The sequence below is a fragment of the Scophthalmus maximus genome, chromosome 7, assembly GCF_022379125.1.
Source record: "Scophthalmus maximus strain ysfricsl-2021 chromosome 7, ASM2237912v1, whole genome shotgun sequence".
NCBI lineage: Eukaryota > Metazoa > Chordata > Actinopteri > Pleuronectiformes > Scophthalmidae > Scophthalmus > Scophthalmus maximus.
The window spans coordinates 18,221,495-18,236,299 of record NC_061521.1 but is presented as its reverse complement, the minus strand read 5'-3'; the positions used below and the strand labels follow the sequence as shown (position 1 = coordinate 18,236,299).

The 14,805-nt window shown below is 41.3% G+C and overlaps 2 protein-coding genes across 3 annotated transcripts; both read left to right on the top strand.

Annotated features, from left to right (window-relative positions):
• The first annotated feature begins 922 nt into the window (after nucleotides 1-922).
• On the top strand, nucleotides 923-4,707 carry gdpgp1 (GDP-D-glucose phosphorylase 1). Of its 2 annotated transcripts, none has more exons than XM_035643401.2 (2): nucleotides 923-1,226; nucleotides 1,791-4,707. In XM_035643401.2, the coding sequence occupies exons 1-2, from the start codon at nucleotides 1,211-1,213 to the stop codon at nucleotides 2,888-2,890; spliced, it is 1,116 nt and encodes a 371-aa protein (XP_035499294.2). In that variant the 5' UTR covers nucleotides 923-1,210; the 3' UTR covers nucleotides 2,891-4,707. The 2 variants fall into 2 exon arrangements, with proteins under 2 accessions (XP_035499294.2, XP_035499293.2); XM_035643400.2 differs by having other exon boundaries at nucleotides 1,788-4,707.
• Nucleotides 4,708-7,186: 2,479 nt separating this feature from the next.
• Nucleotides 7,187-14,517, top strand: rhcgb (Rh family, C glycoprotein b). Its single transcript, XM_035643405.2, has 11 exons — nucleotides 7,187-7,549; nucleotides 9,633-9,825; nucleotides 10,262-10,412; nucleotides 10,777-10,924; nucleotides 11,023-11,189; nucleotides 11,324-11,461; nucleotides 11,571-11,707; nucleotides 11,921-12,045; nucleotides 12,166-12,239; nucleotides 12,826-12,893; nucleotides 13,529-14,517. Exons 1-11 carry the CDS (start codon nucleotides 7,327-7,329, stop codon nucleotides 13,566-13,568), a joined length of 1,464 nt encoding a protein of 487 aa, XP_035499298.1. The 5' UTR covers nucleotides 7,187-7,326; the 3' UTR covers nucleotides 13,569-14,517.
• The last annotated feature ends 288 nt before the right edge of the window (nucleotides 14,518-14,805 follow it).

Genomic DNA, 14,805 nt, shown 5'->3' with positions numbered 1-14,805 from the left:
ACCAGAGGAGACGTGTGGGGATGATTTGACAAATAGGATGGGACAGAAATGGGTGGAATTATCCTGTGCTCACAACTGAGAAAGGTTTAGCAATGAGCTAGGCAATTTGTATTCTTCTTGAGAAACATAATTCTAACAAATTTCTTTGACGAGGGAAGAGCTAGAGAATAAACTAAATCTGAAAGTATCTGAAGATTAACTTTACAATAAAATGTAAAAGGAGGGTAGCAGCAAAAACAAACATTATTTTTTTTACTGGAAACTTGTATCAATGTGTTGTTTAAATGCTCTTGACAATGAAATACAACTCAACTTTTCTGTAGTGTCCATGATGTTTCCACATTACAATTTAAAAGTGAACACACCAAAGTGGGAATTAGACTATGTTCTGATGAGCACATGAATGCAGCATACGTTTAGATGATTAGGTAAGGAAGGCACAAGTTACTAACTTAGTCAAAAACATCATAAAACTCCTGGGCTTATTTACAGTACATCTTTAGGCCAGAGTATTCTAGTTATGTGATCATATTGTTTATTTTTAATTTTGTTGAATGTCACTTAACTGAGTGAGCTGATAACCAGCCTTGTAGTACAGGCCCCAAGACACGGGGTGACAGTTAAAAAAAAGTAGGCAGTATAAGATGGTCAGGAAAAAGGAGAGAGGATTTACATCTCTACATCCTTATGGAATACCCAGGATAAATATACATATATATAAAATAAAATACATCAAAACTGTTTTGTCCGATTCTACAGCGAGTCCTTGAACCTACAGCCGAGCTATATATCACATTTCAGAACATTTTAGCGCCATCGCCAACAGCTCTTCTTCAGAAAGGGAGGACATGATGGAGGCGATGCCAAGGCGAGGGACAAGCAGGTGAGAATTGAAAAATGTAGTGGAGCGAAGTGCAAGTAGACGAGGCAGAAGATGCTTCAACAACTCCTTGTGAGAAACATGACTCGTTTTAAGAAAAGGAAAAAAAGTTGGGTGTCATGGTCGGAGCTGACTGACTCCGGAAGATGGCGGTATTGTAACTAGTTGGATGCCGGAGGCTGCCACGAAACACCATAGAAGAAGAAGAACCCGGATGTTCGGAATAATAAGAGCATAAGAGGAAAGGAAATGATTGTACCATTTTATTAGCAGTAGCTTCTTCTTTTTTTTTTTAAATCAAGCCTTAAACTCCATGTTTGTTTCCAGACGATGTCGACATCGAAAGGTGAGTTCACGTCAAATGAACTCGCTTGTGTCGTGGCTGATCTATAACGTGGAGGTTTCACGTGTGTCTGATTTGGTTCAAAGCTGGCTGAGTCATGAATGGGTCAGAAAAACGAGACTATGCTGAATATTTATCTTCACATCATATGTCCTCATATTTTTGTCCAACCGGTGTTGTTTTATTTCTTTAGACTCCAACACCTTTTTATCTGCGAAGCCATGTTTGTCATTAAAGTTCCAGGTTTCCGAGCTGCCACTTTGTCAAATAGTCATCAAGTGATTGACAGAAGGTGTAACATTAACAAGTGGGATTGTTTCCAGCTTCTCAACCCTGCATGTCTTGTGGTTTTTTTATTTGCCTCTCAGTAAAACATCGCTATTCAAGGGTTTTGATCATATAGTATAGGTCTTTGGAAAATTGCGATGGCCATTTTTTTGGTTTTGTTTTGATAATTTTGAATAATCATAAGCTGTGTGACCGGCCCATCTGATGTGATTGAGCAACATGATGCTTAGTTAACTGACCTAATACAATGAACCTTATTCCAACATCTCTCACCAGCAGATCCCACCGTGCCCCTCCGGTTTGTGTACACCAACCAGGACTTTGTCACAGACGTGTGTCGGAGCAGTGGAAACGGCCCCTCGCCGCCAGCAAAGTTCGACGCGGACGTCCAAGCCGGCTGGACTGACAGGATGGCGAGGGGACTATTTCGCTACAATCTGGGTTATTTACAGACGCGCATCCTGCCGGGGTCACGCGGCTACGTGGCCCAGTTGAATATTCAAAGGGGAGCGGAGAAGCGAAAGCCTCAGGAGATACTGAGCATTAAGCAGGAGTTCAACGCCGCACAGTTTAATTTCAACAAAATCAACCCGGAGGAAATCATATTTGAGATGGTAAATGACACAGAGGGAGACACAGCTTCGCCTGGCAGTGGACGGCGGCAACAGCCCAGTAGGATGGTCGTGCTGGTCAACGTCAGTCCTTTAGAATTTGGACATTGTCTCTTTGTTCCAGATCCATCACGTTGTTTACCGCAGGTTCTGACACAGTTTACCATCCAGGCGGGTATTGAGTCTGTGCTCCTGAGCTCCGACACCGGCTTCCGCGTGGGTTTCAACAGTCTAGGAGCCTTTGCGTCCGTCAATCATTTACACCTACATGGCTATTACATGGACCACGAGCTCAAGATAGAGTCTGTGCGGGGCAAGCCGCTGGTTCCTGAAAAGGGTTTTTATCGCCTGTTGGACTTTCCTGTGGGCTTCTTGTTTTACACAGAATCAGAGGAGGTGGAGGAAGTTGCCAGAGCCATTTGTGAAGTGACGGACTTTCTCGTGGATGGTAACATTGCTCACAACTTGTTCTTGACTAGAGGATGTTCGCCCTTTGAGCACACGCAGGACAAAAAGAATCCCGGCTGTTCGAGAAAAGGCGTTCGTATTTGCGTATGGCCCAGAAAGTCCTGCTTCGGTGCCAAAGAGGATTCTGCTTTCAACGTTGCTCTTTGTGAGCTGGCCGGACATTTACCATTTAAGAACAAGAAGGACTATGAGCTCAGTACCGAAAAAGATGTGATGGATGTCATACAGAAGTATGTTCTGCCTGATGGGGAGATTCACAGCTTGGAACAGCAGCTCACTCGTCTTTTAATGGATTTTTGATGTTATGGAGGCCTTGTGGAATCTTGTGCTTTAGCTACGGATCAACTGGATTGGATGCATTATATATATTTCACAGTTTTCATTGATCCAGGTGTTTGGTGACATTGATTATGAAAATAATAATAATACAAATATTGGATTTATTACATTTTTGAATTGATGTGATTTCACGATCTAATAAAATAAAATCCCAAAACAGCTTATCTAAAAACACAAGCGTTGCGTTTTTGAGTGTTTATAAATTCATAGCTAATAGCTAATTCACATTCATAACTTCTATGTCATGAATGTGAAAACAAGTTATTGACCTCTTCAACAACACACTTTGGTTGGTCAAAGCAGGAGAAGCGCAGGTATGAAAACATGACTACTGACAGTTTCAAACTTTAACCACCTTGTTCATACTGTCTGACTGTCGTGACTAACTTATACTTGTGTTGTTCTTCTTAAGACGGATCAGAATATCTGCTTTGAAGATGCTGCCATGTATTTATTATTGAAGATTCATGTTTCCAAGGCCAGGATAATGAAGAACAGCTCAGTCTAAAAGCCGCTTTGGTCCGGAAAATCACATGATCAACGCACCAGCAGAATCAGACACGTTCACAACAACAGGAACATTTTCCAGAAAATTTCGGTGGCGCCTGTACAGAGTATGCAGAAGGGAGGACATGACAATAATTCCACTGCGGAAAGCACTTTGTGTGTTTGCATACAGTCATGAACACGCCCCACTCACTGTGAGGAAACTGATTTTTCTGATGTTGTATGTAGCAATATTTGTGTGGACATTTGCATTCTCACATACAGCCCTCTGGAAAATTTCCGAACATCAGTGCATGTCTGAAATCAGCTCAAAGGGGCTGTAATCGATTTTGGAAAAATGGACAAAATTGAAACAAGGGTGAGATAATTTGACAGACGCATGTTAACTGATGATGCTGACAAGGGACAAGGAAAACGCTTAATAATCTCCATAATCATATGATTTTGTTTTTGTTTTTTTTCTTAAATATTTATACTGTCTTCTGTTCACCGTTCACTTAATTTTCACCATTATGAAAATTTACTGCTAATTCCTGTTGGCGTGTGTTAATGTTGTTGATGTGTCGTTCACTCACATACTACTATTAACACACACACGCACATGTTGCACTAATGAAACGATGCTTACAAACGTCTCCTCTGACGGCGGTTGTCGAATCAAGCAGGATCATTTTGTACGCAGTATCCCTGAAGGGCACATCATCTGCCACAGTTACGTCACCAAGGTAGCGGTGCTAAGCCAAGCGGTGAGATCGATGAGCACAGATGCGCGCTCACTCATTTTGCATAGGTGAGTACAAAACCAGTGCATTGATCTTTTTGTTTAGCAGATGATGATGATGAAGTTTGTTTTTCTTCCCCAGTGAGACATTGATTCCACAATGTTTTTTCTCATGTCATTATCCTTTGATTATGTGGCACATCAGATATTTGACGAGTAGAGCACAAAAATGCATACCCTGTCTACATTACAAATATATGAATATACATGTATGATCACTGAAGATCGTTCCTGGGCCTGGACTCTCCTAGAAAACACAGCGTCTTCCCCACTTTCTGCATAGACTGAAGAAAGTGAGCCTGCCTCCATCCATCCATCCGCGCTGTGTTCTGTGATGTGGGAACTGCAAGACTGACTGTAAGATCAAACAGAAAAAAAACATGCACAACAGATGAAACAATTCAGTAAAGCACTGTGCTTTCACAAACGTAGGGAGGAAAATGACAATATGCTGAATCTGGGCAATAAAAGCTTAAACTTGAAGCTAGAACCTTAAAGCCCCAGTGTGTAATTTTTGTAATCTTCTGGCAGCATCGGGTGGTAAATTTGCAAACCTCAACCAACTGAGCAACCGACAAGGGACACTTTATGGTGGCACACTGCTTATTCCTTTTTCAATTTCCGGCAGCGCTGAACATTCAACGCAAATGCGCTGTAACCTGGACCGATTTGTGCAACCATATATTCAACACGACGTGGCAAACATGGCGACCTACACAGAGGTCGGGTCCACCTCGTGACTATATTTAACTCTTAGTTGACGAAAAAACATTGATTCTTTGTTGCAGGTGATTGTATATACATGAACACATATTTATGGACAATATATTCAATTTCTGTGAATAGGTTCTTCTAAATATTACACACTGTAGCTTTAACTCAAGTCACTCTGACTCAAATTTTAAAATTGTCCACTTTCACCTGTCCCAAGCTCTGTGTGATCGCGACGACCTGCTTCTTGGCAGATTTTAGTTTGTGTCCGAAATCAGAATTGTTGTATTGTTCAGTGTCACATTTCAAAAGGACAAGCGAGGGGAGCTGTTACAATAGCTGATATATATTATTTCACCTTCGTGGCAATCATCCCATCATGCCTCAGGGCTTGTAGTTCACCACCAGGGCAAACCTGCATGGTTTGCTTAGTGGCCACAAATATGATTCATCCTGTTTCTGTTGACTAAATAATGTGAACCCTGCTGCGATTACTCACAGAGGAAATGTTACAGCTACTTTACTCTCACGTGTACGGCATGTGTAGAATTACTTTTTTATACCTATTCTCGTAGTTACGTTATTTATTAATTATATTATTGACTTGAGTCCGATAGAGGAAACCATGATTTTAAATATAAACTCGTATACTGTTGGGCTGCTCAGTAGTTGTGCAAGTAGTAGTGCAAATTACCATGCTGAAACACATTGGCAAATTTGATTTCAATCGAAAATCAAGGTTTACGGATGTCTCCATTAAGTGAGGATTTTGCCTAATTAAGCTTTGCTTTGGATTAGAGGTGAGATAATGACATTTGAGATACAAAACAGGATTACCTGTGTTATTCTTAATCAAAAGCAATATATGTTTTTCTCCTTTGGATAGAAGAGAAACATCCGTGACATTTAAGAACTGTCTCATGTCCTCCAGTTATGTCGCTCATCCTCACTATTTACATTGGGCAATTCCGTGTGTATGTGTATACATTTACATACATACAGTACATACTGTACGTACAACACATCCTTTTCCATTGTAAATGTTGCTTGGAAGTTTTTTACATAGTGCACACAGACCTGTTAGGTCTGAGAACGTGATGAAAACGTCATGATAGGTTGCTCTGCTGAAAATATGTAGCCTAAATCCTCAAACAGTATGTGAAGACAAATTATTTACGCAGAAGCATTACTGTACACTTATTTGCTGTCTTGCTGATACTTTTGCACAACACTCACTTAAAGCTCAGGCCAACAACCAGTTAGCTTTTCTTAGCATAAATACTGGAAGCAGGAAGTAACAATCTGCAACAACCCACAATCTCAAACTCACTAATTAACACTTAATATCTTGAGCATGGGCTCCGCTGGTTGCTTAGCAACTGCTCCTAGCTGAAATAAAAATACATTTTTTTTTTCCCTCTACTACTCAAGCAGTTACAACATGTACATCGAGGCATGACTTCCCATCATGATGTAAATTCCCACACAAGAGCCAAGAGTGTATTGTCATAATTCAAAGAACCAGTTTTAGATACTCCAATTTGATCGTCTCCATGTTTTGATTGCATTTCGATACCTTGTTTCGTACAGTTTATTTTTGTTAATTCTTTGAACATCTCAATTTGCCTATGCAACATTGCAGAGGGGAAATGTTGCATAGGTATCAACCTTGAACCCTTGAGCTGTGATGGTTGACTGAGTCAAACCGGTTGTGCATCTGTCTAATGGGGACCAGCACGGATACACATTATTTACACTTAATGCTTCATAGGAGCAGCCCTGCACAGAGGACACACACAAAAATAACACCCCTACCTCCGGCTGAAAGCAAGAAACGTACAACTACAGGCACTTGTCTGTATGTTTACTTCATATGCAGTTTGTCTTTCTCTGACATGCAGAGTTTGTGCTGAAGGGGAGGGATTTCTGAGGAAAATATCGAAAGTACTTACTCTATTTGTTAGTTGGATTACAAACTACTGTTTGAGCAGGATATGGAGCATGTTTCCTCTCACCACAAACTGTAGTAGTATCAGTAGAATTTGGTCGTTTGATTATTGATTATCATTGTATAGTGGTTTATACATGCACATAGTATTTAAAATATGTTAATTGAAAGCGCTATTTAAATTAGGTCCTAAATGAATGGATCACCTAAACCTGTGTAGTGTCCTCAGCTGAAAAGAGTCTTGTACAGCCCAGGGGAAAATGTGGGAGGAGTGAGGGGGAGAGTGTCCTGTTATATTAAATCAAACGCTGCTCATTGCTCATCTTCACTCGGACTTCAGATGCTCAGGGCCTTTAAAGTGTCTGTCTGCTTAGTGAGAGATAGCGCTATTGAATTATCCAGCTTTACCTAAAAAAACAAACCATCGAAATAACCTAAAAAACAACAACAATGGGCTGCGTTCAAAGTTTCAGGGAGTTATGTGATCGTCCAAAAAATACTAATGTTCGTGTCAGTCTTCCAGCAGTTTGCATCGTATGGCAGACGGCTATGATCATCTTGTTTGGGGTTTTTATTCGATACAATGAAGAATCGGATCCACACTGGAGCGAGTACCGAAGAGCTAAGAATATATCGAGTGACATTGAGAATGACTTCTACTTCAGATATCCAAGTAAGTGACTTCATTTGGATCTTCTTTGCTCATGTACTCTCTTTTTTCCAAATGTTTATAATTTCATCACTTTTATTCATCTTAACACTTTTATAATATTTCATTACTTTTCTGCATATTTGGCATTTTGATTTATTAATATTTGTTGGCAAATATAATTCTACTTGAGTTAACCAGTCACCATCAGATTAAGTTTACCTGACCTACCATATTATTCCTACATCGCTGACAAGGATCTGACACACACACACACACACACACACACACACAGGTGCACGTTTCCCCAGAGGTTTGACTCCCTCAGGCTCCTTATTCAGTTTAAATCCAGCAGACATGTCAACGCTTATGCTCTATGTCTTATATATTTAAATAATATATCTTATTGATATACATATACAGATATACTGTATACTGTATATACATACACACACATACTAACTAATCTATGGATCTAAAAGGAGAAAAAAAGGAATTTGTGTGGGTGTATTGCATGGGTGTGTTTGTGAGCAACCGGAGTGTCCATACCAGGCCTTTTAGGAAAGCCATGTCAGATATGGTGTTGGATGTCAGCTGATAAAAGTACGCTTTTGTCTGAAACTGTGACTGCCTTCTTGGCCAGGGCTCCGTTGAAAAAGAGATCTTGTAATCTCAATGGGATTCACCTGGTAAAACAAAGGTGTAAAAAAAAAAGAAAAGAGTCCTTTCACCTTATATGGTCCAACAAACGCCCACCATCAATTTTGATGTCAGAAATGTTGGAATCCTTTGTTGATGTTGAGGTGAAAAAATGTGTTTGTTTGGTTCTGACATCCACACATTTACTACCGTGGGTTGTTTGTGTCAAGTTGTTCTGTGCGAACTTGCCTCTACTGTTTCACGGGGCAGTGGGAACCTGTTGTGGGCCCGGAGTTACAGTGTTGTGCTGTAAATGACACTGACGTGTTTATGCTGGTGTCCACGTACTGTTGTTTGAAAGCAGACATTGCAAGTTCATCTCACAATTAGGATCAGCCACAGATGTTAGTGCCTGTATCAAGTACCTTGTCATAGTTCAGTATCATCATAAAATATTAGCATCTTATCAACAAGTGACACTATAAATGTACAAACTGTAATGTCCTTGAATCATTTTCACATGATTTCCCCTTCTGCTCTGCTTCGCCCTCATGTGTCCCTGCTGTGGTGACATGTTGTGAAAGCAAACTGTCTATACTCAGTGTCTCCACGTGCATATCAATTCATTTATAATGACGCACTGTTCATTTATTAAGATAATAGGTTCTATAAACCCTACCGCCAAATGAACAATGTCATGAAGACGCTGTTGTTTGTAATTATGATTTAATTATATATATTTTACTGTCTGTCCACACCACTGTGCCGCCCTAAATGGACAGAATTTCCCTAATATTTAATTAATTTTCTTCAATTATCATCACATCACATGCCATCCCGGAGTAGGGAGACGTTGACCATGATGAGACAGGGTATGAAAGAACAGAACACAAAGCCGGACCAGATTTGTGGCGTGATTAATATCTCTGGCAAACCCATGTCTCTCTGAGTACTTTTGCTCTTAAAAATCAAAAATCCTTCTTTTGTGCATTGGTTCAAAAAAACTACACTTTTTCTTTTCTTTTTGCAAAAACATGGATCAGGCGCAAACCTCCCCCGTGATCCCTTCCCTTCTGTCCATGCTTCCCAAAATGCACAAATGTGTTGCAGATGCCCCTGCTTGTCCTGAGAGATCAGGCAAGGACCGCCTCAATGAAATATTTTGTAACTTGTCCCCGTTCGAGAAACATTTCCTCCCACTTTATTCTTCATATTTGTTTTTTTTTTTGTGTTTTTTTGCCTTTCAAGCTCACAGGGGGGTAAATCCCAGCACACAGACAGCAGTGAGTCCAGCTCCTGTTGTGGGCAGGACAGAAAGATATTGACTTACACCTGACTTTTTGAGGTATCCCAATCCCACGAGTAGAGATCACCTACCACCCTCCCCTCCCCCCTCCCCTCTCTTATTGCTTTAACAAATTTGTTATCATCCTTTTTAATCGCTCCCTTTCTTCTGTCTCCCCCTTAGGTTTCCAGGACGTCCACGTTATGATCTTTGTTGGATTCGGCTTCTTGATGACATTCCTTAAGAGGTACAGCTTCGGCGCCGTGGGTTTCAACTTCCTCATCGCAGCCTTCGGCCTCCAATGGGCACTGCTGATGCAAGGCTGGTTCCACTCCCTGGACTACACTGATGGAAAGATCAAAATTGGAATTGAAAAGTATGTTTTATTCTTCCTTATTGTTTCCATTGATGACACTGGGATGTGCAGTGAGGTCTGACTGACACACACAAGATATTTCCAGGAGGTTAAGACTTGGTGTTTATGGTCTCTGTGGATGGAGGGTAAACACTGATGATACTGATGATACTGTAGAAGAGCAGCAAAGTCACTGTGTGTGTGTGTGTGTGTGTGTGTGTGTGTGTGTGTGTGTGTGTGTGTGTGTGTGTCAACAAACATCTCTGTTTGTGTCTGTAGGTAGAGAGAAAGGGAAAGAGAGAATGTGATGATCAGGTTCCTCAAACTAACATTACTGATCTGCCGTAGTTTTACTCTGATGTGGTTCACCGCTCTTGGATAAATTGGCCCAAAATTACAAGTAGTAAATCCAGTACAGATTACAGATAAGCCCATGCCTCATCTGTGCTCTCCTCAGCCTCATCAATGCAGACTTCTGTGTGGCTGGCTGCCTAATTGCCTACGGGGCAGTGCTGGGCAAAGTCAGTCCAGTCCAGCTGATGGTTCTGACCCTGTTTGGCATCACGTTGTTTGCTGTGGAGGAGTACATCATCCTGGATCTCATACACGTAAGTTAAAAACAGATATAATTCTTAAAAAATGTATTCAGCTGTGTCATTAACAATTGGAGAGAGAACATCATGGCCTTGTTAACATACATTACAACTCACAAAACATGTAGATCTCAGATTCGTGTGTTGAGGGTTCTGTTGCCCTCAATTTCTGTAAATAGGAGCATATCCCCGAAATCATGTCATATATGGATTTCAGATGGGTACATTGTTTTGTTTGCTTATGCTTTGTAATTCAACAATAACACAATCAGAAAATAATGACACGTGATCATCCGCCTACAAGCACCTCATAATATTCTTGTAGCCGAAGATAATTTACCTGCTGCCTCCACCAATGCTAACGTTGTCTCTCCTGAAGGCCAGAGATGCTGGAGGCTCCATGGTGATCCACACATTCGGAGGTTATTACGGTCTTTCCATCTCATGGATGCTCTATCGGCCAAATCTGGACCAGAGCAGTCACCTGCAGGGCTCCGTCTATCACTCGGATGTCTTCGCCATGATTGGTGAGTGTGATTGGCAACTTTTGACTGTTTATATTTATTTTACTACTCCTATTCTTCTGCTGTCCGGCACGTCGACCTCTCTCCCTGCCAACTCACAGGCACCCTCTTCCTGTGGATGTTCTGGCCCAGTTTCAACTCAGCCGTCACAGACCACGGGGACGGGCAGCACAGAGCCGTCATCAACACCTACCTGGCTTTGGCCTCGACTGTGCTCACTACTGTGGCCATCTCGAGCCTCTTTCAGAAGCACGGGAAACTGGACATGGTAACAACGGGCACACAGGTCATGCTGACATAGAGCACCTTGTCAAACATGACATGTGGTGTCTTGTGGCCCACTTGAACAAACTAAAACTTAACTTTTAAGTTACCGTCTTGCCATCTGCATCTGTTTCTCAGGTCCACATCCAGAACTCTACCCTCGCTGGAGGCGTTGCAGTGGGAACAGCAGCCGAGTTCATGCTGATGCCCTACGGATCTCTGATCGTCGGATTCTGCTGTGGAATCATCTCCACGCTGGGGTACATCTACCTTACGGTGTGGTATTTTCTTATTCACCTCGCATAACCGCTTTTAACTGCTCTCCGGTGCCAGTCTGTATTTTCTAAAAAACGTCAGTAGAACTAAATTGAGCCAATCCTCTCAGCCGTTCATGGAGAAGTACCTGAAGATCCAGGACACCTGTGGAATCCATAACCTCCACGCCATGCCAGGAGTCATCGGAGGAGTTGTGGGAGCCATTACTGCTGCAGCTGCGTCAGAATCAGTTTATGGCACTGAAGGGTGAGCGATCCTTGGAATCCAGCAGCCAGACGTGATGACTGCTTCAGCTTTTATTTAACGAATTAAATTGTGAAAAGTTCATGAGGCAGTAAAAGATCCTGTGTAGGAACAGAAAAAGAAAGAAGTAAAACATTCTGTTCTTGTGGCCAAATCGAATCTTTCATGGTGACCGAGTAGCATTGTGAGTTCCCCCTTTTCTTTTTTGTTTTAAAGGCTGATTAACACCTTCGACTTTGAGGGTGATTTTAAAAACGTGGCACCCAGGCGGCAGGGTGGTCTCCAGGCTGCAGGCCTCTGTGTGGCCATCTGCTTCGGTGTAGGCGGAGGCATCATCGTCGGTAAGGCACAACCACTGTGACCACACTCGAGTTTGACTGTTTGTGATGTGTTAGCACCTGAACAAGAAGTGTAAACACGCAGCGTATGACAGGCCATGTGTGTTGTGTCTCTTCTCATAGGTTGTATCTTAAGACTACCCATCTGGGGAGATCCTGCAGATGACAATTGCTTCAATGATGAACCCTACTGGGAGGTGAAAGACACATTTTTAAAAACATAAAGAGTTTGTAGAAGGAAAATCACTATCAATTCTGTCATTCATCCCACAGAAATTGTGAATTATGGGAGAAAATATCTGTCAGATGGGGGGATTTTGGTTCAGTTAAGATGGTTGCGGAGACGCATCCTTTTGGGCCACAATACTGTGGACCGTGATTGGTCGGCACCAGCTCGTCTAAATCAAACCTGCTGATTGGAAGTTTTTCCGGTTCATCTGGTCCAATCTGACTGGAGGAATTCTTTATCGCGGGGAGCCAATCAGGAGCAGTAATGCTGAGATGCATCACACAAAATACTCAAATGCAAAAATACTGCGTAAAAACGATTTTTATAAATGTAGCCAGTCAAACTAAAACGAATTTAGCGGTATCTAGATAACAAATCTTACATTCTTCATGTACATTAAAATGAAAACCTCTTTGTCTGTTTTGCCCTGAGTCTGTTTTCATTAACATCAGCCACTTCATTCTACCTCCTCTATTTACAAAAAAAAAGCCAGCTCATAATTTTCTTTTTTGACTGATTCTGTGGTCATCATTTCCCCTTAAATCCCGGCACAGCTTCCTGACGACGAGGAGAGCATCCCACCGATCCTGCAGTACAACAACCACACGCACAACAAAGATATGTGAGTGTTTCGTGAATCACTCTGGTCCTGGACACACGCTGGTCTCATAACCAAATGAACAATGCAGCCGGATTGGTTTTGTTGTTGAGAAACGTGTTATGACCAGTGTCCTCTTGGTGGCGGCAGATCACAGTTTACCGACTCTACATGTGCCTCACTGTGATTCCTTCCCTTTTGTTGGCACTATATCTGTTCATAGTGTTGAATACGGTGTGAACACACAGTGAGGATGTGGCTGTGGATGGTCGGGCACTGCTGCTGTCCCCCGTCACAGAGTGTGGGCCAGGTTATGAAATGCTGACACAGACCCTGTGCCCTGTGCTTCCAAGTGAAGCTCCCCCCTCGTGCTTTTTGTTGATGGAGGTTTCTCACCGCACAGTTCTGCATGTGCTGTTCTTCAAAGTGACCTTGAAGTTGTGCCGCAGAGGTTATATTTACTGAGGGAATGAATACGATAGAGCTTGGGGAAAATAAATCACGTTTTTTTTCCACGAGATTTTCTGTTTCAATTCAACAATTATTAATCAAGAGTGATATCATGTGGAATTATGAGCACAGTCACATGATGAAAAAAAAAGTTTGACTGCAGGAAAATTCCCACTCATCATGTAATGTTTTTTTTGTTTTTTTTTCAGAGTGGAGTCAAATTTCACCGTGGAGCAGAACTCACGCTAGGCCTCGATCCTGATCACACGTGAACTGTTTGTTCCTTTTATTCTCCTGGTGGACAGAAATATTCCTTGTCATACAATTCTTCCTCACCATTTATTTTTCCAACAATCAATTGCTGTTAACAGGTTGTCGTTTTTTGTTTGAAGTGGGGGATAATCTCGCAGAGGAATCAGATATTTTCTTTTTTCCGCAGCACATTTATTTCAGTTTAAATCGACAAATATCCTATAAAAATTATATTCATTTCAACATTTAGGTTCAGGTGCTGAACTAACCTCATAAAAACAGGCTCAGAGCTGCACCAAGCTAACTTTGAACATGACTGTGAGACAAAGACAAACGTGGTTCCTGGAAGTGCTTGTGAAATATTTGAGATCATGATGTGTATTACTTTTGCCTCAGAGACATTGAGTTGCACTTAAAGGATTTTTCCTCTGGAACTTTCACGTCTTCTCATGACAGACTGCACTTGAAATCTGACAGAAATGTTTGTCCTGAAAGCTTTCTTTGCGGTATATGTTTGTTTGCATAGTTGGATCTTTTCCATATTCCCAATAGGTACTGTATATAAACATAGAACTTAATTTTTGTGTCCCTTTTGCATTTATATGCACTTTATAATCACCTAATAAAGGTTTATTTCACTAACATGTAGTCATATGCTCATGAAAGTATATTTGAAAGAGTTTATTGATGTATAGTATTTGTCAACAATTCCAACTTCTGCAGGCATTTATTGACAATCTTACGTATGATTTATTATGTCTTCAAAATAATTCATAAAATTTTTATGTGCTGCTTATAAATACATGTTGCACGTAAGTTTGTCAAAAAATGATATTTGTACATTTGGATGTTGTACACAGGAGAATACTTATGTCATGTTGTTTTGAAAGGTGATGTTCGTCGATGGTGATGTAATTTGGAATATTAATAAACGTTATTGATAAACGTTTAGCGCACATATCTGAATTTTACAAATCAAGAATATGTGTAGCGCTTTGTAAATGACAAGATTTACCGATGAAAAGCTGAAGAGGAAATGTGTGTTTGTTGGGGTCAGACTGAGGGTAAAGGTCACACCCTTACGACTCTCTCGGGACACCGTGGTGACCAGAAACAAACCAGAGATCAGTCTTGTCATCGCGACCTCGGGTCACAGGACCGCAAAAGAGCTGCGTCACTGACGGGGCTGCACACACATGCCTCGAGTCCATCGTTTCGTTTTGATTCATAGGAA

What these genes read in the sequence shown, in the direction of transcription:
- rhcgb (XM_035643405.2), top strand. Translation starts at nt 7,327, where the DNA reads ATGGGCTGCGTTCAAAGTTTCAGGGAGTTATGTGATCGTCCAAAAAAT. An exon ending in CTTCTACTTCAGATATCCAA is followed by an intron (nt 7,550 to 9,632) that starts GTAAGTGACTTC and finishes TCTCCCCCTTAG; the next exon opens with GTTTCCAGGACGTCCACGTT. An exon ending in GGATGTCTTCGCCATGATTG is followed by an intron (nt 10,925 to 11,022) that starts GTGAGTGTGATT and finishes GCCAACTCACAG; the next exon opens with GCACCCTCTTCCTGTGGATG.